The 26,132-nt window shown below is 39.4% G+C and overlaps 1 protein-coding gene across 4 annotated transcripts in view; it reads left to right on the forward strand.

Annotated features, from left to right (window-relative positions):
- sh2b3 (SH2B adaptor protein 3) overlaps positions 1 to 26,132 on the forward strand; it is a 110,355-nt gene extending 84,223 nt beyond the window's left edge. For all 4 annotated transcript variants that reach the window (XM_041787048.1, XM_041787049.1, XM_041787050.1 and 1 more), the window contains 6 exons: positions 3,524 to 3,625; positions 6,198 to 6,286; positions 15,262 to 15,353; positions 16,331 to 16,545; positions 16,918 to 17,095; positions 20,907 to 26,132. In XM_041787048.1, coding sequence (XP_041642982.1) covers positions 3,524 to 3,625; positions 6,198 to 6,286; positions 15,262 to 15,353; positions 16,331 to 16,545; positions 16,918 to 17,095; positions 20,907 to 21,241 — 1,011 coding nt within the window. In that variant the 3' untranslated portion in view covers positions 21,242 to 26,132. The remainder of the gene's footprint in view (positions 1 to 3,523; positions 3,626 to 6,197; positions 6,287 to 15,261; positions 15,354 to 16,330; positions 16,546 to 16,917; positions 17,096 to 20,906) is intronic.

Below are 26,132 nucleotides of genomic sequence, written 5' to 3' on the forward strand. Positions count from 1 at the left end.
GACACTGCAGTAAAAAAAACAGACCATTAGGAGTTATTGGGTTTGTTTTGTCACTGCCAGGCTGAGGAAATTGTTGAAGTGTGTGCATGTGTTGGATTTAATCTATTAATTTGATGTGTATGCGTTTTCCGGTGCGTGTTTGTGTGTAGGATTAACATAGACATTCCTCAGGCTCACACACTGTCACATAGACTCAAACTCATCCGGTGCACAAAGCCCTGGAATCCGTCCTCCCCGCTCTCTCCTCTTCATCCCTCCCTCTCTCCCACCCAGCGCCTTGTCTTTCACCGTCTCGTCTGTTTCCTCTCGCTGCCTCTGCTCTCTCACACCACTCACCCCCTGGACCTTTTTTTTTTTTTTTTTTTTACTTTTGTTGCTCTCTTGCATATGTTTGTCCCATAGGGTTTTTGATGTTGATCCAACCATGGCCTGTTAAATTCCACTTTGTGATGTTTATTTGGGAGAAAATTTAAGTCACAGAAAATTCCTACATATATTTATGAGCTCTCCTTACATTGTGATAAAGAGCTGTGTAGTATTACCAGTTCTCTCTCTGTAATTAAGGTATTTTAAACTTTAATAATGACACATAAAATAAACATAATAGCACATTTTCACCCATTACAAATACAGCTGCAGCGTCTGTAAAACGTTTGCACAACTCTGATAAAATGCTTCATTTTTGTGGTATAAAAATGATACTCATAAGTTTAATTTCAGAGCTTTTTCCACTATTCAATCAAAAGCCAACTGACAGCATCGTGCTTTGGTGCTGTTTTTTTCCATCTTGTGCTGAGGTTTTAGTTAAGATTGAGGGAACCTAAAGAATGGCTTCACCAGATGAAGATAAAAGTTCTGGACTGGACCAGCCAGAGTCTAGACCTGAGTCCTGCTGAAAACCAGTGGGCTGATATATAGAGGCCTGTGCACAGGAAATGCACTCATAGTCTGAGCACTTTTGGAAGGAAGAGTGGACAAATTTCGCCACTTCAAGATCAGTCATATTGATCTACTCCTACCCACAAATAGGGATCAAAATCTGCTACCAACATAGTTCTATACTAACACATCTGATAACTTCCATACCAAACTACAAGACAGATTTCACTGCTTCATTTCTGTACCTCACCACCCCAGCTCTCCAAAGGAGAAGCACACTATACATTATGTAAAGAAGTTTTACCTGTTTTCTTTACTGAAATGTTCTACAGGCATCATATTTGTGAATCATTTATGGCAGTGGTTCACAACCTTTTTTCTTGGAGCATCCCCTACTACAGGGGTGTCCAAACTATGGCCCTTGGGGCCAAATGCGGCTCGCAGTCCATTTTCGATTGTCCCGCAGTAAATTCTAGAGATAAAATGAATTATGGCCCACATTAAAACAAGAAGCTTGTGCTTAACTGTATTGTACCTCATGCTTTCAGCACAAGGCAGTGCTATCATGTTAAATCTGTAAACAAACATTTTGACGCTAAGATACTTTGATTAATGACATCCTGATGGATTATCACAGCAAAAAGCAGCATCAATAACTTTTTAGGGGCAGAGCCTGGTAGCCAGGGATAAACAGGGCTCCTTGAAATCTGATTCGCTCCCCAAAATGCTGAAAATGACTATTTGCCCTGTCAGCCATTAACTAGCCATTTAGGTATACTCAATTATCAAGCATGTATTAACTTACATTGGATTAGTTTTATTAACTTTCAAATCATCAGGGCAAAGAATATGAAAGTGACCCCACCATCCTGTTATATTTCTGTATGTGGCCCTCTGTGGAAAAAGTTTGGACACCCCTGCCCTACTGGTATCATAAAAAAATGGTGAGCCCCCCGGGACCAACACAGGAAAGAAATGAAAAATCCAGTAAGTAATAGCCAGTGTATGTAGTTTTTTATCTTAAGATTATATTTCTGCCTTTTTACCTTTACCTGAAAAGAGACAGAAAATGTGTGGAGAGAGTGGGTGAAGACATGCACCAAACAGCGCTGGAACTGGAATCAGTCCAAGGACCAGTGTGTTGAGAACGGTAGCTTCAGTGCCTGGGTGCATGCTCTAACATCTGAGCTAAATTTCACTACATACTCAGTCCACTTAACCTGAATGTTATGTCTGGATGTGTGGGTGTATGTGTATTGCCTTCATACAGATATCTGTGCTTCATATGCACAATGTAGACAAAAACATCCAAATGATGACTTTGTTTGCAGGAATGATTTTTTTCCCATTATTTCTGTTGTCACACATATCATATCACATACTTTAAACTGGTAAGTTAATCAACATCCATGAGCTTTAAAGTCGTACTTCAATCATCCCTGAAGGGAAATTCATATTTTCATACTACTTAGCCTTTAGGTCGCATACTTGTTTGTCTCAATCTGAGCTTCTGTCTTTATTGTTTCCTCGTGTCTCCCTCCTCTGTCATCCTGGCTTCATTTCAGAGTCGACCTCTGACCCAGCGTGCCACAGGCCTGTACACATGGCTAACCAATCACCCATCCATGTGTGTTTATGCCTGAGGCTCTGTTAGCCTCTGTTGGTATCTGGAGGCTCTGAGGCTTTGAGGAGCTTTATTAGTCATGTATGACTAGTAGTGCATGTTTCCGGTGATGTGAGCATGCTATCCTACTAAAGTCCGCTCGGGTCTCAGGTTAACCTGCGTGAGACAGAGAGCTCCTACACATCTAAAAATATCTCCATGTGTCTTTTTTATTAGAATATAAACATCTGGGTCCCCAATGACTTGGTCCCAGGGAAGTTCCCAAACTTGGCTAAGGATTTATTGCTGCATGCTCAATTTAAAAAAACACCCGGAAGTCCCTAATAGCTCATCTTACATTCTCTAAATTCACAGTTTGTCTTTGGGGTTAAGCTTGGCGCACGGCCATTAGAGCTCCACATAACAGCACAAGCATGAGTGTGTCATACTGACACTGACCGGCTTTACCATGGACCATATGGGTCCCATGTGTTGGGTGTGAAGACACCAAGAATGGAACTGTTCCAGTGTCTACGTCACACATGTGACATATGTTTGTCCTGTAGCTGCTCTAACTGTGAAAATTGAGGCTGATATTGATACCAGTGTGTAAATAATTCATCTAATTGCTTGTTCTGATACCGTTATTTTCTTGTTACCACATTATTATTAATAGCGTCTGTTTCGTAAATGATGTAGGAGATTTGTGTTATTTAAGTTTTTTTTATGCATTCTTAGCCATGCAGAGCGCTTTGTCTTTATTTGCTTTTTTCTTTTGCCTTAATCAAAATGACACAGAATCAGATTTTTAATTACTACAACATTACTCACAAAAAATCAGCAGCTAGCCTGAGGAGCGTTGTTCAGTGTGTTAATCTGTTTTAAAAATTGTAAATATGACATGGTCTGCCATCTCTGACATCAGAGGCCTGATGCACAATGTTCCAACAATTACTTCTTTAAATTCTAGGTTTCAGTTTCTCTTTTGTCGACTAAGGTCTCCCCCCCTCAAAGTCACCTTTTCCTCCTTGTGTCTTTCAGGCTTCCAGTCCTAAGCTGACAACTCGCTGCTCAGATATCCAAGAAGTCCGCCGTTGCAACCGTCTGGAGATGCCTGACAACTTAAACACATTTGTTTTAAAGGTAAGTTCAGGTTTTCAGCTGTGCTAGTTTGCAGAATCTACCTCCTGGATTGTTTGCATCCACATTTCTAAGATGTTCAGCCTCGATTAAACATGAAGAGGAAACAGGACAATCATTGTGTCAGATCATTTCATAACACTAGCCCACAAATAGCCTGATTCAGACCTCATTGTTTTAGATTTGAAGGAAAATCCTCCTAAACTTTGTCTTCTGAGTTTCAAATAATCCAAACGTTTGTAGGGATACAGATGCTTGTGATAACAGTGTAGTTTCTTCTTATCACCAAAGTGTGACTCCTGATGAAGACTTGATGGAGAAACTTCTCTATTTGAAGTTCTGTAATCACCACTCTACAACAAATACATTTATCCTTCCAAAAGAGAGCCCTGTGATTCTACTTTGACTTTTTATGTCTGCCTTTATCCCTCTCCAAAAACCAGATTATAGTCTAGGATTTAGGAAGCTCTCTTACTTTTAAAGCTACACCAGATAAAGAAGGTACATTTAGATACAAAGATTCCTTCATGTCTGTCCCTTATAAGCATCTCTCCTCCCTGAAAGAAAACCATCTTATAGCACATTCAGCCAACTTGTTTGAAAATCTGTTCAGTTTCCCAGTTGCTTTTTAAGATCACCGTCCTCACTATTGTAACCACCGGCACAGGAACATTACTTTAGATTTAGAAAGTAACCTCCAAGAGTTTACGCTCAGAACTTTTCTAATTCATAGTTCCTCCTCCACAGTCAGCAGATTTTGGCTGTTTTCATATCCTCTGCCATTCTCTCTCAACTCTTCTAGTTATTCTTTTCTTTAAACACTGATTTAAACCAGACTTTTGTTGCCTGACTTTTAAGCAGGAGTCTGAGGGTTGAAAGAAAGCTCTCAGCAGTGATGGCTGCCTGCCATCTATGATACAGCTTTACATATAGGATATAGGGATTTATGAATTGTTACACCTGTAGCAGTAATGGATTAGATGATCTCACAGGAATTACTGAAAATTCACCATCATTCACAAAAAAGTCCATTCTTCCATGATCAATATATACTAGCTGACAGTATCTGTTTTCTCTCCTTCCTTCATAATATTACTTGTAGTATTAAAAATAAAAAATAAATAATTAACCCTATTTATTTCTAGCTATTTGTTTTTAGCTTTTTTTTTTTAACTTTTTTTTTTTTTTTTTTGTCCAAGGCACACCTGAGATCAAGCCAGAATCTGAAGGCACACCATCTTTATATCAATGGAAAACAGCCTCTTTAAATTTCTATACAGTATCTTTAGTTGATGTATAGTTGTAGTTAGAATGCATGTTTCAATTCACAACAATACACAATTTGTGAACAACTAAATTACAATATACATGCCAAAATGTGTATTTTTTTCAGCACGTTTCAGCCATATTAGCCTTATTCACAGTTATCGATTAAAGCAATCTACTTTAGCAAATCCCAAACTTTTGATACCAGTTACAAGTCATTTTTTGACCAAATTTTAACAAAACATTATGCAGTAAGAAAATACCAGAAATACTGTGGAAAATGTTATTTTTCAAAGAGGTTGTCCAATTTTGTGATACTTGCAAAGTCATTGTAATCATGCATGGTTGTACAAATTCCCAAGGCGCACCTTGACTTGCCTTGTTTTGGACTCTATCCACTGTCCTCCTTGGAGAGCTGCTGCCTACATGGCAACAAATTGCCCTCACATGTTGACTGCATAGCAACAGCAAAATTAAAGACCCTTAAAGTGAAATCCAAAGTTTTTTTCTTAACACTCTCGATCTGTTGGAATATGGTTGCTGTAAACATGTGAAAACACTGAGATCTACATGTCACTAAATTGTGGATTTAGACTGTTAGAAAGTTTTTCACCCCTTTCCTGGCTTGGTTTAATTTGGGCGGGGCCAATATGTGGGCTCATGATGTCACAAACCCACAGTGGGAAATGACCTCGCCCCTTTAACACTACAATATAAATTCACAGAGCAGTTTATCTCAGTACAGTCTGTTATTAACTGATATCACTGCTTTTATTAAAAGTCAGATAAATGCTGTTTTTTTGTTCATTGTGAGGTACATTTGCCAAATTTATCAGCCACAGTGGTTTTTGGATCATTTAAAGCATCATAACAGAGATTTGACCCAGAAAACTGACTTTGTCTCTTCTCTGGCACAGAGCCAGGCAGCTGCACTCTGATCATAAGGTCAACATAAGGTCAACATTCAGATTGTAACACTATTAAAACAGAGAGGATCATATTTCTCTTGAGTGGGCGGGGCTTCAGCTCATTCAACGGACACACCCACACCATCCTGGAGCAGATTTTACTGCCTCATTTTTCATGATTTTGAAGCTTAATCTTTAAACTTGGTGATGTTTAATTGGATTGAAATTTGATTTAGAGGTTTAAAACACAGTCACCTGTCATACAGCCAACCTAAATACAGATTCATTTTCACTTTACAGGGCCTTTAAACTTTGAACGTGTAGGCATTTGCTGATTGTATTGCAGTCCAGTTTGTGTCTATATGTGTATGTTAGATGTTAAATCCTCATTGTGTCCGCAGGTTAATCGAGGTAGTCTGATATTTGAAACAGACAACGACCAGCAGGTCAGCTCCTGGACCACAGAGCTAAAAGAATGTATCAGCAACAGGTAAGAAAGATGAGAAAAAACACTTGAAACCTCAATATTTAGCTCAATACATAATATTTTAATTTAGATAAAGATCTGATCATTTCAGGGTTTTCTGAGTACAAATCAAACTGAAGTCTCAAGTAGCAACCTGCTGCATTTTTTCCCAGCATCCTACATTTGAGTCCAACCAAAGAACTGAAGTTATGAATTTTGTAATTTGGCTCAGCTGTCCCTTGCTACCTTGCTCCCTTTCACACACACAAACACTCACTCAGGTTATGTAACAGGAGCCTTCATCGTCCTCATCTGTCTATTCATGCTGCTTTTTTCCCTCGAGTTTCTGAGTGGAAATGTTGAACACTTGGACTTTGGCTGTTTTTGTGTTTGTGGGCGTGCTGCATGTTTACTCGTGCTGAGGTATGTGTTTGCTCATGCAAACATACCTGCTCGAGGGCTCTATAGACCGGAGCAGGTTTCAGTCTTGTTTTATTGGGATAATTCCTAAAAATAATCACTCATCAACTCGTTCTTCAACTTTATATTTACACAAAACCTTTTAGAGGTAACACATCTGGTGAGGAGGAGGATTCTGTTTGGACTTGAAGGTTGTGCAATAAAGGTAGTTATACAATGGATGTGAACTTTTTTTCAGTTAGTATAATTTAAAATTAAACTTGTAAAGTAGGACAGCACTGCTTAGTGTAGTGGTTTAGATTTGTACTACATGCTTTAGATGTCATTCTTCCTCTCTGTCTCTCTTTTCGGTCACATCTCACCTCTCCAGTTCGAAGTAAAACACAAAGCTGAAGCTGTAATATAATTAAAAAAGCAGGATTTATAAGACGGTGATGACAGGGCTGTGTTTATCAAGCCCTTTTTGACCGATAGGACAAAAAACACAGCCTATGAATTTAGTAAACAGCACTGTGAGGGTCCTTTGAACTTTAGTGCATCAACAAAGAACAGTACCCCTAACCATGTTGATTTATTTCATACAGTGACGACTTTGTTTCTATTTCTGCTTGCTAGGCGACAGAAGATTAGTGTACAGTGTTATATAAGTTAGGAAAAGAAATAAAACAGGGTCTCCAGGTGTCCTAGAAAACCTGGAAAGCAGCTAGACCAATTTACCGGTCATGGAAATGACAGAAACGCTATATGTCTTGTGCTTTCCTGGAAATTTATTGAAAGGTAAAAAGTTTATAAAAGTTTAAAAAGAGCTGGCTCATAGAACCGACTCATTCATAAACCACACATCATTACTTGGTCTCTTACCCCACATAGTTTATTTGCTTGGTACAACATCACTGTTTCCGTTACAAGCTTGTTTGTGGCACAATGAGGGAGAGACACTTTAAATGCAGCCTGTCCCTTAGCTCATTGGTTGCCAACCTGGGGTCCAGGTTGCCAAAGATCTTGGGGCTTTGTCTACCTTGAGGTTGTCAAAATTATATTTGAATATGTTATGGTCATGGTAAAACTTTAGTTTATACAAATGTCTTTTGGTATGATTAACATTTGCTGACCTAGTTTCTTAGGATTTTTCAATAAAAAAATAAGCATGAAAGTAGGGAGGCCTCCAGGGAATAAATGTTAGTCATTAATTAGTCATTGTGCTATCATGTGCCTTCATTTCAGGCTGACTGGATAAACTGTGGGAAAAATCACTTTTTTAAAAAGTGTAGGAATCATGTTAAAATGTTCTGATTATTAGTGCAGTGTGAAGTTCCACCTACAGCTTTAATATACTAACTTTCCTCCGCTTCCATTGATTCCTAACCAGTGCTCGCTACTTCCTGCCATCAGTTTCACGTGAAAGCAAGCAACCTGTAACAGGGGTGTCAAACTCAAGGCCCGGGGGCCAAATCTGGCCCGTGGTACATTTGTATCTGGCCTGCAAGATCATGAGATCTTTCTATTATAACTGGCCCACTGGTACGAGGTCTGCAGATTTCCTCCAGTAAAAACGTGTAAACTGTGTCTTGATGGTTTAAAATATCCTTGTTAAATTATAAATATCTGAAAAAGAGTAAAAGTAATTAGTTAAAAAGTCAGGAAGGTGGGAAAAGAAATTAATGTTGTCATTTCATATTTTCAATTTGCATCTCCCAATTCTGACTTAAACTTATGATTTTGACTTTTTCATGTTCGGATTTTTTTAATATCATATTCTAACCTTTGAGATTCACAATTTAAATTCCAAGTCAAATTTTTACCTTTTAAACTTGTGATTTTGACTTTCTATGTCAAATATTTGCCTTTTTAAAACAGAATTTTGCCTTTAAATTTCGTGTTTTGACCTTTTGAATTAATAAGTTTAACTTTCTTTCTCAGACTTTGAACCTTTAAACTTATTAGTTTGACTTTTTTCATGTCAGAATGATTTATTATTAGTGTTATATATATATTTTCATATTTTACTAATGGTGAAAATGATGTTGACACTTTATGGTTAAATGTTGACCTTGTTAGGCTCTTATGTTAGGCCTAAATTCAGAATCCGCAATTGACTTTGATGCTCCTGGCCTAAATAGTCCGGCCCTCAGGACATGTCGTTGGAGCAATCTGGCCCCAGACTCAAAATGAGTTTGACACCCCTGACCTATAGTGTTAACATTTTGAGCTTCATATTAGCAGCAGCTGTAGACCTGAAAATGCACCATTGAAAACCCAGTCAGTTAGAAGATTTGTTGTTGCCTTTATCTCTAGTATTATCTGAGTAAGTTAGGTACAGGGTTGGAAGGAGTACAAGAATATTGTACTGAAGTGAAAAGTTACTCTTGATTGAATTTTACTTAAGTTACAATAGAATTAATGCTCTATAAATCTACTCCAGTAAAGCAAAAGCAATTTATACAAAGTTTACTGAGAAATGAGTAATTATTTTTGATACTTGAGGGAGGTTGGTTGTTGACATCTAATCTGTCCTTCATTTGCTGTGCAAAAACAACCGGGCAGTATGACTGTTCTACTAGGTATATGGTTTAAGCACAACTTTTGAATAAAGGGCAATGCAGCAGAGGATTTTGGATGTGATGGGGAATCACTCTCTGGTTATGTTCTTCTCACCATCATTAACCAAAAGACTGGATAGTTGCACATACTTATGAGAATGCTTGTCCCTCCTCTTTTTGCTATTTATTTGTCATTCTTTATGCAGTAAAAGATGCTGTTAAAAGATACAGTGAAGCACAATATTCCCCCAAATTTACTTGTAAAAAGCTGACATGCTGATTTTGACTACACTAAAAGATATTCAGTTGCAGTAAAATAAGTAAATTGACTTAGTAAATCACCACCCCTGGATAGGTGCAAGATACTTTTATTGCCTTTTATGTTTTATGAACATATTTTTACTTCTTAGGAAAAACAATAGAAGAAAAGGGTTATACATGCCCAAAACATTACTAAACTGTACTTATATTAATAGTACTATAAATATGCAGGTGTATTTATATTTTTCTGTGATCAATTCTAAATCATTTATTTGTTTTTTTAATAATTTGGGGCCTGTTTGGCTTGATTGGGACAGGACAGTTGAAGAAAGACTTATCCAACAGACAGAGAAGACATGCATCAAACATGCACCAGGACTGGGATTCAATTCTGCGGCTGAGGACCGTAGGAAAAGTTTATATTCGCCTACTGTTCAAACCTAGCTAAACCAGCACTCTTTGCATAATTTGTAAGCATGTCAGAGTTCAAGATTGTAGCCAAAGATTAGACATTTTTTTAATCAGATCTCTTGCAGAAAGGAACTTATTGGTGTATGATGCTTTCTCATCGTAGCTGTTGAATTATCACTGAAAGAGTCCTGGAAAGTCAACACTAAATGTCAACACAGAGAGGGAACCCTGAAAAAAGCTTAAGATCTAAGGGAAAATACATACAAGGATTAAAGGAAAATGTGAGTCTTTAGAAATATAGCAAAGTAGTGAAGAGTGTGAAGTGCCTGCATATGTAATAATGTTTATGGTAATACTCAGCATTTTAGGGTTAAATTCCCATCAGTTTGATAAACGGCGTCTTACAGTATACAAAAAGTAAAATTATCTGCCAGTGTGTGTTGTTTGTGCACGTGTGCAACTTTGTGTCAGTCTTTGAGAGGAAGTGTGGGGGAGGTCTCTGAGACTCCGGGGAATCTCAGGACCTTTCTCATTTCTGCAGATGTCTGGAATGCTCTAACCAACACAGAGTCAGCAGTACAGCAGAGACTCATCCAGTGGAAATGAGGTTCCCTCTTAAATCCCCTGTGTAGTCATACAAACAAAAGCTTTGTCTTCCACATCAGCTAGTTTTTAATTTCTCTGTAAGATTCTCCTTGAATAGAAACCAAGTTTAACCTTCCCAGCATGTCTATTTGGTGTTATCTGTAGGCTACAAGACACAATGAAAGTGAAATAAGAGCTCACTAGTGGTGGCCGATGCTTAAATGGTGTCATTAGAGTGTGAGGAACTAATCTTGTCGGTGCGCTGAGTGGTGTTACAGTGAGAAACTAAGGATGCTTTAACACTGCACGCCTAAATACTCAGTTCTGATTTGAAAGGATCAGATTTCAGTGTGACTTGTGCTGTATAAACTGTCACTGAAAAAAAGATGTACAATAAAGAATCAGATTCAGGTCACTCTGGCCTGCACATTCATTCACCAACAGCCAGAGTCTCCGTTCTCATAACTCAAAATCTTGCAGGGTCAAAAGGCACTCTAGAGTAAAAAAGCTAAAAGTGGTCAGCTGTGGTAGCAATTTCAGTCCAGCTCGTCTTCTCATAGATCTGACTGTACTTTGTTTTACAGGACACCTATAAACTAGGTCTGTAGTCAACTATATAAGAACGTGGTTGATTGAAATAACACTCATGTACCAACCAATCAGTTATTTATTTTAAAAAATGGCACATTATGTCAAAATATGTTAACTCGGTGACAAGTTCCTCATTGCACACTTCTAGTAGTCTAAATAACCTTAGAAAATTTCTGTGATCAAAGCACGATAACTATTCAACACCATATAGCCTACAAAATTACTTCAGATCATTGTTTGGTCTTAATTTATAATAACTAAAAACCGACTCATTTGTCTCAGCCTTTGCAGTGTAATTTATGAGAATATGTCAGACAGCCTGCAGCGTGTATTTACCGAGGTGAAGTGAAATAAAAAACCCTGCAGGTTGAAACTGAAGGATCAGGAGACATCCCCTACTCTCTGTCCTGCTCTCTGACAGAAAATAACACTAACTTGTAAATTATAATCTGATGTTAAAGGGACTTAACACAATGCAGCCTATTTGCCAACCAGTGAATTAAATGTGAGAGTTTATACAGAGAGTGGAGCAGAGGTGCTCAGCTGCACCACTTCAAAACAAACAGTCTGCATCTTTGTGTGGAGTTGGAGTTGTGTTGTTTCTAAGTAATTGGGAGCCTAACCGCCATGAAACTATCAGAAAACTGCTGTGTCTCTCTACCTGGATTACTCAGCGCTGCACACTCCTTTCCCTCTCCTCCCTGCACACCTCTCATTTCTCACGTTCACTCTGCTGTGCGCTCCTGCAGCACAGGCTTAGAAGATCTAGTTAGATGAGAGTTCATGGACCAACCAATCAACCAACCAACTGGAGGGTGTCAGCCCTACTACAGTGTAAACATTTGTGTTGTTGCCACAAAATCGCAAGTTGGTCCTCCATTCCTTCACGTTTACTGTCATGGCTGTGTTTGTTGTGCTTCCTCCTTCAGTCAGCTTGGTTCCTGATTGGCTATTGCTTTATATATCTAGATCATCTTTAATGCAGATCGAAGAAGGGAAGCTTGCTCATAATGCACTGCACTCTACAGAAAACTCTGTCAAGATAATCTTCAGATGATCGCACCTTTGCTGTTTAGTTTGAGGGGGGAAACTGTGTTGTTCAGGGACTTTTTCAGCACTGTGTATATCAAAAATAGCCAAATTATTAGGGATCCACAATATTAGATTTTTTAAGATGTAGATATGTAGATATTATGAAATTAATAGTATCCTATACCAATATAGAAACGGATATTTAAATGTAATTCAGACCTAAAACTTGAGTCCTTAAAGCACACTTTCAAGTGCAAGGAATGATGATGAATAAAGAACAAAACTTAAGCTTATGCAGGTCTGTTGGCCCAACCTAAAACTCCAGCAACTTATTTGTTCGTATGGCTAGGGATGTAACGATAACCGGTATCACTATAAACCGTGGTAAAATTCGAGACGGTTAGTGATACCATTTCAAATTTTAATTACCGTTAAAACCGTGTTTGTTTACCGCACTTTGAAAACTCACAGTGATACTGCTCATTTCCTGGAGAAGCTGCAGCGCTCTGTGGCAATAATGCAACTTCATGGATGCCAGCTGCCGTTAAACACCATAGAAGAAGAAGGAGCAGTGCTCTCTGAGACTCTGGTGTGCGTGCGCAGTTTGGAAACATGTCGAGAGAGAGAGAGAGCGAAAGAGCGAGAGAGAGAACAAAAGAGCGAGAGAGAGAGAGATTGTACACAAAGGTACATGAAACAGTGAAAGTGTTCTTTCTGTACCAGTTTTTCTTAGATCTGTAAGACTAGATCTAGTCTTGAGCACTGAATGTAAAGAAAAGTATTCTTGGATCTTACCTACATTTTGTACAAAGTGCAGCTACCTCTTATGGCCATAAGGTGCCATCTTTAATACACATTTGTATGTTTGATGTTAATATTTTAATGTTCTGCCAACAAAGTACATTGTGTGTGTTATTTTATTTTATTTTTAAAAAACTATGTTTAATGATTTCAGTGTGTGTATAAGTACTTTTTGCACATTTCAACAATACCGTGATAATAATGATAACCATGATAATTTTGGTCACAGTAACCATTATATGAAATTTTCACATCGTTACATCCCTACGTATAGCCAATATTTACAGCTGATATAGGCAGATTTATGCAACCGAAATATCTGTTGTAAATATGAGCTGATATTTGTATATCTGCTGGCACTGATATTATCTGCATGATATCAGTAACAGCAGATATATGAATATTTCTGAAAAACTGCACGATATTAATGTTATCTGCTGTTGTGTTATAGCAATGGACATCAGTATCATTTGATTTTATTGTTTTGAAATTCATATCATGGTATTGTGACAGCTCTGCTATATGGAACAGGTTTAAATTGTAATACCTTTCCCCTTTGATGAGTTAGGTTTAGTGCATTTCAAATACAATGACCCTTTAACTACCATACTGGACGTTTCACTGTCAGGCTGAAATGGCTGCAGATTCCAAAGAATCTTTAATGCGGTGGTTCTCAACTGGTGGGTCGGGTCCCAAAAGTGGTTTGCAAAGACGTAGTTGCAAAGAGTCTACAATCTGCAGAAGCCGTATGTGGGCAAACATCCATATATCTTGGGCTTTACTCTGTTTTTGCATTTGAACAATGAAATTCTGCGTGTTTTCTCAAGATCTCGACTTGTTTATATAACAAAGCTGGTTGTCCAATGATGATATGTTAATTTCTCAAGATCTTTAGAAAACAACTAAACTTCTGCCTGTTATGACAGCAAAAGAGAGTAAAATAAAATGTATCCATGCATGTCCTCCCAGGGCTTCTATAATAATGTGCTTTTCCTGTCTTTAGATCAGCTGTCTGTTTTGCTTCATCTAAGATTCAACTGCAACAATTTTAATGAAATAAATCTGAATGGGTTAAAATTTTCTGGAATTTAGGTCAGGATTTCTCATTAAGAAGGTGGTGGTGGGTCCTGAGGCCAGACCAGATGAGAACCACTGCTATAACGTTCTTCTGTGACACGTCATAGAAAGAATAAGAAAGCACACACGGAGACATAGTTGCACAGACACAGAGTGAGGAGAACAGAAAGAGACCTGTCTTCCTGTTATTCACAGAGCTGCAAACTCAAGTCAGCATTTTAGCAGGATTTGCTCCGGCTTCCCTCTTTAACCTTCCCCTTCTCATCCATGCATGTACACACACATGCTGTCTGTAAGTCTTGTTTAATATGTGTACATGTGTTAGTGTATTGTGTATGTCTGTGTGGTTGTGGGCAGAGAAACAGAAGAACAGTGAGTCTCAGTTCAGATGTGAACTGGTGAACTGGACTCACATCCTGTCTGCGCTCGGTGTCTTTGTGTTCCTTCAGCCTGCTGTTTCCTCCGTGTTCACTCAACTCAGCCCACCACCAACACACAAAGACGCACACAGATCTGTCTCTTTCCCTCATCTATGTCGCTCTCTCTCCTGCTCATGTAAAAAAAATGCAGCAAGTAGCAATAAAACATCATCAGAACTTCATTTTTCATACACTGGTGTACATAAAGTTTTAATTATGAGTTGTGCCTCTTCTTTGTGGTTTAGTGCACCTTAAACACACAGAGATTCTTGTGTTTACTTTTAAAGCCCTGCATGGTCAGGTACCAGCCTACATTATGGGGTTCTTAAAACCGTACAATCCCAGCAGGAGTCTTCGGTCCTCTGATCAGGGTCTGTTGGTTATTCCACACTCCAGACTAAAAACTAAAGGTGACTGTGCATTTAAGGTCATTGCTCCAACTCTTTGGAACTCTCTTCCATTGGGTCAAAGATCAGCAGAAACAGCTGATTCCTTTAAAAAGCAACTTACGACCTACTTGTTTGGTCTTGCCTTTACTTAATCTGTTTTGTGCACTGTGTATTCTCTTAATGTACCTTTGCATTAATTGTTTGTGTTTCTTTTATCTCTTTGTAAAGCACTTTGTGACCTTGCTGTTCTTGAAAGGTGCTATATAAACAAACTTGTTATCATTGTTATTATTATCGAAGATTTTTTGTCAGTACAAAACAAAACAAATTCATGCTGATCTTAAAGCACAGGCAGGAGTGAACTTTTTGTAAAAAATAACATGAGGTTATAGTGCATTTGACCTATTTTCCTCCTCAGGTGGTCTGTAATGAGAATAACATACATGAGCTTTGAATCTGATGTTGTCCCACAGGTTAGGCAGTGTGGATCTGGAGCCCCTCCCCTCCCCAGCTGACAGCTCTGCTCCAGCCAATCACAGGGGGAGCACCGAGTCAGGAGGTCAAAGTGAGTGCTGTGATGATGATACCATGTGAATAACCTATAAGACACGTCTTCTAATCGTGATTTAATTATCCCCCCATAAGAGTCAGGTTTACTGCAAAAAGCTCAGATCTGACTGAGTGTAATCGTTCAATTTAGATCCAGAAAGTCTCACAGGTCCAGATAAACATCTTGTTTCAAGATATTACGAGCAAAACCTAGAACTACTCCCTGGTGGTTTCATGCTTTCAAAAGGTCTACAATTGAAGCACACTGAAAGTACAGTGGTGGGTCAAGAAGAAGGGCACAGGAGGTTTCTTTGGTTGTGTGCTGGTGCAGTTGTTTGCATGCTGGTTGCAGGATCAAATCTTGATGTTTGGTGCATGACTTCCCCCACTTTCTCCCCCAATAATTCCTCTGTCCTATCAAAATAAAGGCAAAAAGCCCCCCCCCCCCCAAAACTAATCTATAGAAATTGTATAAGCAAGGGATGAATATGATGCCCAATGAACTTGACCTTTGGCTTATGAGCTCCAAAATCTATCTAGTTGATCCTTGATATCAGTGCAGAGTTTGAAGAAAATCCCTAAAAGCGTTCCTTAGATCACATGTTTATAAAAATGGCCAACCCCAAACATAATTCCTCTGGCCTTAGCGATAGTCTGTGCAGGCATAACCAGATGTAACCATGCAAAATAGATAAAGGTTTCAGTGAGTTTCTTGAAATGAATTATTTCTTTTTGTGATTTCCTGAAACAAGAAGTCTGGACCTGTGAGCAAAATCTGGCTTATCCGAAGTGTAATGAGCAATTTTTGATTAGAAATTAGACAAAGACAGTGTAACACGTGATTTTTTTGTAGCACTGACTCTCCTGGGAGTTTATTTTGGTGCGGGTTTTACTCTTCTTCAATAGCCTATGTGCTTTCATCTAAAAAAGATCATTGGTGTATCTCTTTAAAGTCAAAACATTAAAGTATTATTCATTAATTGTTCCTCTCAGGTCCTGTCACCTTCACCCTGCCGGAGCAGCCTGTCCAGAAGGCTGATCACTTCCTGTTTTCTTACCCCTGGTTTCACGGGCCCATCTCCAGGGTGAAGGCAGCTCACTTAGTTCAGAGCTCTGGACCCGAGGGTCACGGGGTGTTTCTGGTCCGACAGAGTGAGACACGAAGAGGAGACTACGTCCTCACTTTTAACTACCAGGGAAAAGCAAAGGTACAGCAACAATTTGTCTGTCTGTTGGATTGAACAAGGTGCTGTTTCAGTTCAGATCAAGCAGTAAAAAAATTAAATACAGTTTTAATACGAAGAGTTTGTAAACTTAGTTATAGAGGCTATTTGATGATTCAAGGTTCTCTTATCTTTCTCTAACATTTTTTTTGTTGTTGTTTTTATTCTAATTTATCTACCTAAAACACGGTGGTAATAGCTCAAATGAGGAAACATGGTACAAAAACCCTACTAACATCTATATCAAATGGGTTACAGAGGGAAATAAATAAAGGGTGAATATTTCAACTGTAGCCTGGACTTGCTGTAAAAGTCTCACCTTTCATGATGTTTGTCCCTCCATCTCTGTCTGTGCAGCACCTGCGCCTCTCTCTAACAGAGTGGGGTCAGTGCAGGGTTCAACACCTGCGCTTCCCCTCCGTCATGGACATGCTCAGTCACTTCCGCCTCTTCCCCATCCCGCTCGAGTGTGGAGCAGCCGGGGCCGTGACGTTGTCCAGCTTCGTGGTAGCGGGCTCCAGCCCTCCGTCACAGGGTGAGACTCACCTCTCTGTCTCTGTCATAGCTCTCTGTTAAACACAAACTTTAGTTGTGTGAATAAAGTAACAGTTTACCTGGAGTACCCTTTACTGTCCATACCTTTACTGAACGCAGGAGAAATCTGAGGTGCTGCAGAGTTACCACTATACACCATAAGTGGAGAAAGAAATCTTGCTAATGTTTATTGTTGTAAATCACTGGTTAATGTCTTCAGTTGAAACATTAAGTGAAGACCTGACTTTGTTGAAATGTAAATGGAACTCGCCCAACTTATCATGATGTGGAGCTTGAGAGTAAAATGCAAAGTAGACAACATAAAACTGAGGTTTTTGTTTCTTTTTCACAACAAAACTGTTCCCTGCCTGTTTTTTGCTTTAAGTGGAGATGGAAACAAACATGACTATAACCTGATCAAGTACTGTCTCCCAGCCATCTCCCCTCTTATTACCAACATCATCAACTCCTCCCTCAGCTCTGGTTCAGTTCCCCAGTCCCTCAAACTTGCAGCCATTACCATCCGTCGTCAAAAAACCTGGACTCAACCTTGGCAGCATGTGCAACTTTCAGCCCATCTTCAACCTCCCCTTTCTGTCCAACGTGTCATTGCATCACAATTCAAATCCCACCTCTCCCATAACAACCTTTACAAACCCTTTCAATCCAGCTGCCGACCCCAACACAGCACAGAAACAGCTCTCCTCAAAGTCACAAACAACCTCCTCCTCTTATCAGACTCCAGCATCTGAACATCGGCATCCTCCTGGACAATACAATTTCATTGATACCATAAACCACTCAATTCTGCTTTCCCATTTTGAACATTCACTCAACATCACCACACTATCCTGGATCAAATCATACCTCATGGGTAAACAACAATTCATTCACATCAATAACTGCTCCCCTGGCACAAAGTACAGTGCTTGGTCCTCTTCTGTTCATCATCTACATGCTCCCCCTTGGTCACATCACTCGCCACCATGGACTTCACTTTCACTGCTACCCAGATGACATCCAACTTTACATCTCCACCACCTCCATCACCACCACCAACACACACTCCACTCTAACCAACTGCCTCTCTGAAATAAAACATGGATGAATAACAATTTCCTTTCTCTAAATTACTATAAATCAGAAGTCATGATTATTGGCCCCAAATCCCTCGCCAAACCCATCCATAACTTCTGCCTCCAAATTGACACTTTATCCCACTCCCCTCACACCCGTAACCGTGGTATCATTTTCGACAGCCCGCATCCATCCTCTACTGTCCTTCCCTGCAGCTGAAACTCTCATCCAGGCTTTCATTACATCCTGACTTGATTACTGCAATAGCATCCTTCATGGCAGTGGTTCTCAACCTTTGGGTTGGGATCCCGTTGGGAGTTGTGAGACACTAAGAGGGGGTCACCAGATGCTTTAAAATAAACTAAGAATATTTTTTCAAATTACGCTGTTGCCACTTTACACCATTTCTACCAAATGTTAATCGTTTTTCATCACTTTTTAACACCAATTTTGCCAATTTTAGCACATTTTTGCGACTTAAAACCCATTTTTCTCAATTTTAAACTATTTCCATCATTTTTTCTGCCTGTTGTGCCACTTCTAAACCACCTCTTGCCACTTTCTGCCTATTGTTGCCTCTCTTGACCCCTTATTGCTTCTATCAACCACTTTTTAACCCCTTTTTGCCCATTTTAACTACAGTTGGGTAATTAATCAAAAATTAGATTAAATCGCAATATGGCCTGCTGAAATTTTCAAATAACAAAAGGTGCTATATTTCTTTCACCTGAAATTTGTGTTAAAACTTTTTTTGCAGCAGAGATGTTATGCATGACATATCATGCAATCACTCAGGGGCCTTTTTTTTTAAGAATAGTCTACAAAAAAATCCTACCTCCTTCATTTTTGTACTTGTCTCTTACTTAACATAAGAATGACAAAAACCCTTCAATGCAACAATTCATATCAAATTTGCAGTACGAGTCAAAATCATCAGAATTAGACAATTTAAAAGTTGTTCAGCTCTTGTTTAGAATAAAAAGAAAGTTAAGGAATAATCGCATATCAAATCACAATTGCAATATTGGGGAAAAGATCGCAATTAGATTATTTGCCAAAATCATTCAGCTCTACAGTTAACCCATTTTTGCCAGTTTATATCAATTTTTCATTCCATTCCACCTAATTTCACCAGTTCTATGCACTTTAAAGCCATTTCAGCCACTTTTTAACCCCCTTCCACTTTTTGCACCCGTTTTTGCAATTTTAACTAATTTTTTAATTTTTTATTTTTTTTGCCACTTTTATCTATTTTTTTATCACTTTAACCCATTTATGTTCTTTAAAAATCCATTTTCACCACTTTTCCACCATTTTTTGCCATTATTAACCAATTTTAGCTATTTTCAACCCATTTTACTTATGTTTTTAGAAAAAGTTATTTTCATTTAAGGAAGGCTATTTGCTACACAAATGAATAAATTAAGATATTTGTTTCTTTGATAGGAGTGGTTATTATTCAGGTCAAATATAAAATATGGTTTTCACAGCTTAACTTCACAATGGACCATGGTTTTGCTGACCTCCATGGGCCCCCAGTTTGGCTGGGTCCCAGACCTCCCCCTTTATTCCTCCTCATGGACAGCCTTGCCTGCACACAACTATTCTTGAATGTTCATGGCTGTTTAACCACCTTCAGGTACAGTGGGGTTCCCCGGTCTCTGGCACCTTTATTTTGGGGTCGCAGGCTGAAAAGGTTTAGAACCACTGCTTTATGGTACATACTCAACAGTCCTCAACAAACTTCAATACATCCAGAACTCTGCAGCATGCCTCCTCACCCACACCCGCTCCCGTGACCACATTACCTGTATCTGTCAAAACCTCCACTGGCTCCCCATCACCTGTTGCATTCAATTCAAAATCCTGCTCCTCACCTATAAAGCCCTTAACCAACAGGCCCCTTCCTATCTCACTGACCTCCTACACTTGGCCTATTCAATTAGCGGCCCGGGGGCCACATGTGGCCCAGAACCAACCCCCCAGGGGCCCAGCCTGTGGTCATGCCAGAGATGCAGAGGGCAACCTGTTTTGCAAGTTTTCATAAATTCCCACAGTATTTCAGACCAAGAATGCAACACCACGTGTAGCCTAGCAACAGTCTAACTACAACGCACTGCATTGTTTTGAAGCATGGCTAGCGTTGCTGACAGAAGTAGCCCCAAGATACTGAGTATTAAAAAAAATTCCTTTTCAACTGTAGCTACAACTGTACAAATTAAGTTTTATGCACTTTAAGATATGTCTGGGTAAGATGTGACCAAAATTATCATTTACAGAATTTCATTTTTTTTAATTATTTTATTTTATTTTATTTTTTTTCAAGTGATAAAAACATTTCTACCACCTCAGGTTATGTTTGAATACAGCTCTGTTGTTGTGTTTTTATTCACTTTTGATGTGCTTTTGTCATGTTGCCAAATTTAAAAGGGAGAATATGAATAAAAAGTGCATATTTTCATCAAATTGATCTGTATTGGTTTGAAATATGACATTATCAGCTGCTTACTGGGCGGCAAACATGTCTGGTGTGGCTACATTTCTTGATTTTAAAATTTGGCCCAGTTGAATTTATAATTGAATACCCCTGTCCTACACCGTCAAAAATATGGTGGGCACATGGACTAGGTGCTTAATGTTGTGAAAGTTAGCTCAGAGAGGGAGAAATAAGAAGGAAGTTGAAGTTTTTGATTTTTCACTCTCTAAAATTCTCTCTTTATCTCTTCTGTTTTCAGGTCAGCTGTCAGGCACTTTCCTCGTCCCGTTCTCCCTCCACAGGTGGAGTTCTGAGCCCAGCCTGGCTCACTGCAGCCTCGCTCGCAACTCCGCCCCCAGCACCACCTCCAGTCCCAGCTCTGCGTCCCAGCCTGGGAGCCGTCCGTCTACTCGCCCCGCCCCTGACCCTCCACCTTCTGTTCCTGCTCCACTGCGTAGGAGTGAATCTGTGGGGAGGAGACCCCTGCTCCGCCACCATCCCAATCCTCATCTCCCTCAGCGGGACTCAGACTACGAGCTGGAGCCTGATCGAGGGCGCAAGCGGGCCATAGACAACCAGTACATGTTGCTTTGACCGACAGTCATACTCCTCCATCACCTCTGACTGACAGCTGTCACACATGATCATGCACACATCAGACACACAATTTTTTAATCTGCACCTGGCTTCATGTGGGCAATGAGACTCAGAGATCACAGGATGCTAACGTGATCACCGCAGACTCAAGAACATAAGTGGGAAAGTCTGTGATTGGTGTGTAGGTTTGTGTGTTTGAAAACTAACACTCCCTTTGAGAGTGTTAGGAGAGTCTGACCCTCTCAACCTCCAGCCTGAGCGTCCACAGTGAATGTATTTTGGGAGTTTTCTAGCCGTGTCGACCATGACGACGACGACGAGTCTTTCTGATGTTGAGGGAGAGAGGAGGCACAAGAAGCTGTCCTCCAAAAGAAAGTATTTTAAAATGTTTTTATTCCTCTAAACTCATTGAGGTAGCGCTTGATTTAACATGTTTGGCACTTAACCTTTACTAATGGGAAGTAACAGCCTGTGAAATTTGTTAAATCAAGTGCTCCATTCAAATATTTATAAGTCATTTACTCTTCACACACAGGCCTCTGTGTGGAGCACACTCCCACCTTTTTGTACAAACACAGATAAAAAAGCACTCTATTTTAGAGTGACACACTCTATTAGATAGTCCTTCTATTGCTATTATTATATATTTAAGTGCTCAATGCTTTCAGTGCACTTTTGGAAACAATGTGTATTTTTTCTATACACAGATTCTTTTCTAGAAAAGTCAGAAAATGAGAGAAAAAAGTTGGTTAAAGTCAGTGGGAAGCTCTTACAAGAAACTGATCTTCTTTGACCACTCTTACTCCAAAACTTTGCTTTACAAACCTAGAAAACAACAGTAATTATCTGGATCAGCTTTCATCAGCTGTTTTTACCAAAAGAAGCTGAAACCTGTTGCTGTTTATGTCTTTCAAGGAGTCCATGCGATGATTCACATCAGCATCATTCAGCATGTTTACATGCACTAAGAAAAAGTCAAATTATTGTTTTTGACTGGAACATGGCCTTTAAAATGTTTGTCAGCATGTTAGTCCAACTGTGTACGCCTAAATCAGAACTAAATTAGACTAGGTGTTCTGAGCATGCTCCACAGTTCCTGTGCCAGACTTTGACCCAAAAGTCAAAGATCATAAATGCCAACAATGGCAGAAGTTGTTATCATCATGAGCTAAAGGGATCGTGTGTATCATATTTGTACCAAAAGTAAAGCACAGATTATGCATGAAATATACAGAGCTGTAAACGTCCCAGTTTACCGCTCACTGACTAGTAAGTACGCTTAACAGGAAGAAGGTCGACAGGGACTAGCTGAAAGGGGGTGTTATGCCATGCTCCCACCATGAGCCTTTCTTTAAATCCAATAATTTAATTGTCCCGTTGTGCATGTTCACATGGAAGAAAACAGTAGTCCAGTTTGGTAGCCAAATCAGGTTCACTGGGCATTTAATCGTGCTGAGGATGCTGATGTCAGTCCGGTACAATACTCAACCAAAAAGTATGAATATCCTGCTCCAGTTCACACTGAGTTTTCTTTAAGCATCTTTATAGTGTCACATGTTTCATATCAAGCATTAGATAGCAAAGGCATTATTTGATCAGAATTTACTTTGGGAAATGGATTTATGCAACAGAGAAATCCCCAAAGGTAGATTTTATACTCAGAAAGCAGAAACATGCTTCCAAATAGGAAACAAAAACACTCGAATCCAAAGAGTGCAAAAAGAAAATCCACTCACAAAGTCAGAAGTTGAGTTTTTGACAAATCAACATGATTTGTTCTGTCAGTTTTTCAGATTCTCCTGAAAAGATCCAAAAATTTTGGTTTGAAATCTTTCAAAAGTGGCTTGATACCTTAGCGTCAGATCCTTTAAAAGGCTTTTAAAGTAGACGAAGACATGATGCAACTCCAAACACACAAGTGCCTCTGTAGATATTAACATTTTATTTTCTTACAGCTTCATCAGGCTCTGCCTGTGTCTTCATGTCCCCAGTTCTACTTTTCAGCACTTGCAGCATTAGTCATTCCTGGTTTTTATCTGTTCACTTTTAGCACATCAGCCTTTAGGAAAAGGATGGTCTAAAAAAAAAAACATTTGAGTTTTTGAATGTTTTTGAAGAGAAGCTTTATCGGTGATCAGACATGATTCCTCTTTATAGCCCTATTCACACCTGCACAAAACTCATTTCATAAATTTCTTAGGGTGAGCTGCATGTGTTTCACCCAGACTTTACTCTGCAGTTTCCCTGCTAAGAGCCCCCCCCCCTCCCCTTGCCTAACATGTAAAGTGCAGAAGACTTGTCCCTGTTGTGAGGGACCAGTGTGAAAAAGCATGTCAGGAAGTTTTCTGGGAGCGTTACTCTGACACCTGGTTTGCACTTTGCTGACAAATCTTTTCCTTTTCCATAGTAGCCTTCACCTTTGTGAGCACTACATACCTGTGCATGTGTGAAATCTTTGCTTGTACACAGGAAACCATAACAGATAAATACTGAGCAGCAGTTGATTGCAAACAAGAGAGAGGAGACACTGGAGGAGCGGAATTGAAGGCTGCTGAATCAGCTAAGGCAGAGGACAAGGTTTTTTCCATGCTTCAGCCACTGACGGAAGTGCACTTCTGATGTTTTTGGATGTCAGCAAGTAGATTCGACAATCTGTAGACATAAAAGTAGACACTTTTAGAGACTGGCAGTCAGTCGATGCTACCCGGTAGACCAATCACAGGGCTTATAGTCTGAGTTTTGACTCAGTTACATTTTAGAAGAAGTAAACGTCAGCTACTTGTGTAGGCTTCTGTCTAGGATGAGGGGTATGCAACCCGAAGCTGTATGACAAGGCACAGATTTGACACAGAAGTACATAAATCTGGCTTGAGAGTGCATGTGTGAAAAGGGCTTCTGCCTCCCTTCAAGTGGATTCTATAACCAATCATTTGGGGTGCCTTCTTATCAAACCTTGAACGCCTGTTCAAAGCTGCACTTACTTCTGCAAATGCACAACACTCAACTCAGGTCTGACTTTTAGTGTCAAGAGTTACATTTTTATCAGAGATTGTATATGAGAATACATGAGCTCTTACCAAAGCAAGTCATTTTCATCCTATCACCAGAGTGTTTGTGGTGTTTCCTTTTACCTGTCAACTCTCAAAAACGTCCAGGAAATATTTCAGATGATGTCGTCTCCACAGTGACACCAGCTTTGTCTCTCAAGGGGACAGAGAATAACAGAGAATTTCCTTCAGTGACCACTTTTTCACATTAAATCAGTAGTTTTTGGCATGCACCAGTGACCAACTTTCTGTAATTTCTTTTCAGGCTTGTCAGCATGCTGACTGGCGTGTTTGTCTTCTATCCTTGCTTTAACACTAACTTTAGCATTTTTATGAAGATTGACCTTCAGTGCTTCATGTACGGCTTTTGATCTGATCTTTAAGACCATAGTTTCTTTTTTTTGATCAGGGATATGCTACTTAATTTCCTCATGAACATGACCAGAGTAAGTTTGCTGTGATGGCGTCTGTTGTTATGCAATAAGTCTGCTTTTGTGTACCAAAGGAACATTTTTACAATGGTTGTGTAGTTTTGTTTTATATGTCCTCAAGATCAAGACTGACATCATTCAAGTGTTTGTAAGGGGAACAAAAACAAAGATGTTTTTGGCAAAAGTACGGTTGGTCTTCCTGCCTTTATAAGGCTGAGTCTTTACAATTCCCTGGACACGTCTGTGTCTCGTTTCTGCTAAAGGAAAGCAACGGTAAAAAATGATTATTTTGACTATTAGTCCCCACTTTTTTGCTGATTTATTTTCTTACTAGGGAGAAGGACTGTGCCTTTGCCAGAAAGCTGCTGTTGCTTTTCCCCTTCTCAAAAGGTCAGGGTGTGATGTGGTGTAGTGCAATATCAGAGAGTCCCCCAGTGCTTTACACCTTTCTGTGTATGTAGGGAACAATCAGAGGCGTCAAGATGGATGAATTATTAAGGAAGAGTTTAATGTTTGCACCTGCTCGGAAACTGAAGAAAATGTTTGATAAATACCAAAAGCTAATCTTAAAACCAGGGCTAGCACATTTTTAGCTGCTTTATGACTTATGCATCTGATTCATGGTTCACTCATTTCTTTTCCTCAGGTGTCAGTGTTACCTGAAATCACTCCCCCCTGTGTTTTATTTAGAAATGTCCAGTTGATGAATATAATGTGTTCTCAATACTGTTCATCCTGTTTGTTAACTTTTAGCACTGTAAACATTCCAGTTCAACACAACAAGGCCTCACCAGCAAACAAAATCACAACAGCTTTAAAATCAGTCATTGTGTTCGCATCCCTTTCAGTAATAAGCATCTAAATTATATTAAATATATATCAACTGTATATTTGACTTTTTTGTAAAATAAACCTAACCAAAAAAGTTCCTCAGTCTGTAATGATTCATTATTCATCTTCATGTTCTCTTGTCTTCATAGAGGAATAATCTTCATCATGTGATGTAATCTGTAGTAGTCCTATCAGCACAGTTAAAGTGATAGCTGAAGTCATACAAAAATAGAAACTCTAGGAACCCACGCTCCCATTGATTACTATGGTGTTCAAAATTCAAAGTCCGAGAAAAAACGAACAGGAGCGCGGATCATCACCAAAATCTAATCGATTCTTTCCTGTCACTATCCCAGTATTCCCTGAAAGTTTGGGGAAGATCTGACCTTCTGTTCTCGAGTTATCTTGTACACATACAAACAAACAAAGAAACATACAAACATGCAGAACCCTGAGAGCACAGATGGTCGAGTGGTTTAGAGCGCTACCCATGTGCACGGGTGGCCCAGGTTCGAATGTGGCCTGTGGCCCCTTACCGCATGTCTCTCCTCACTCTCTTCCCTGTTTCCGAGTCTATCC

Source organism: Cheilinus undulatus, linkage group 5 (genome assembly GCF_018320785.1).
Source record: "Cheilinus undulatus linkage group 5, ASM1832078v1, whole genome shotgun sequence".
Taxonomy (NCBI): Eukaryota; Metazoa; Chordata; class Actinopteri; order Labriformes; family Labridae; genus Cheilinus; species Cheilinus undulatus.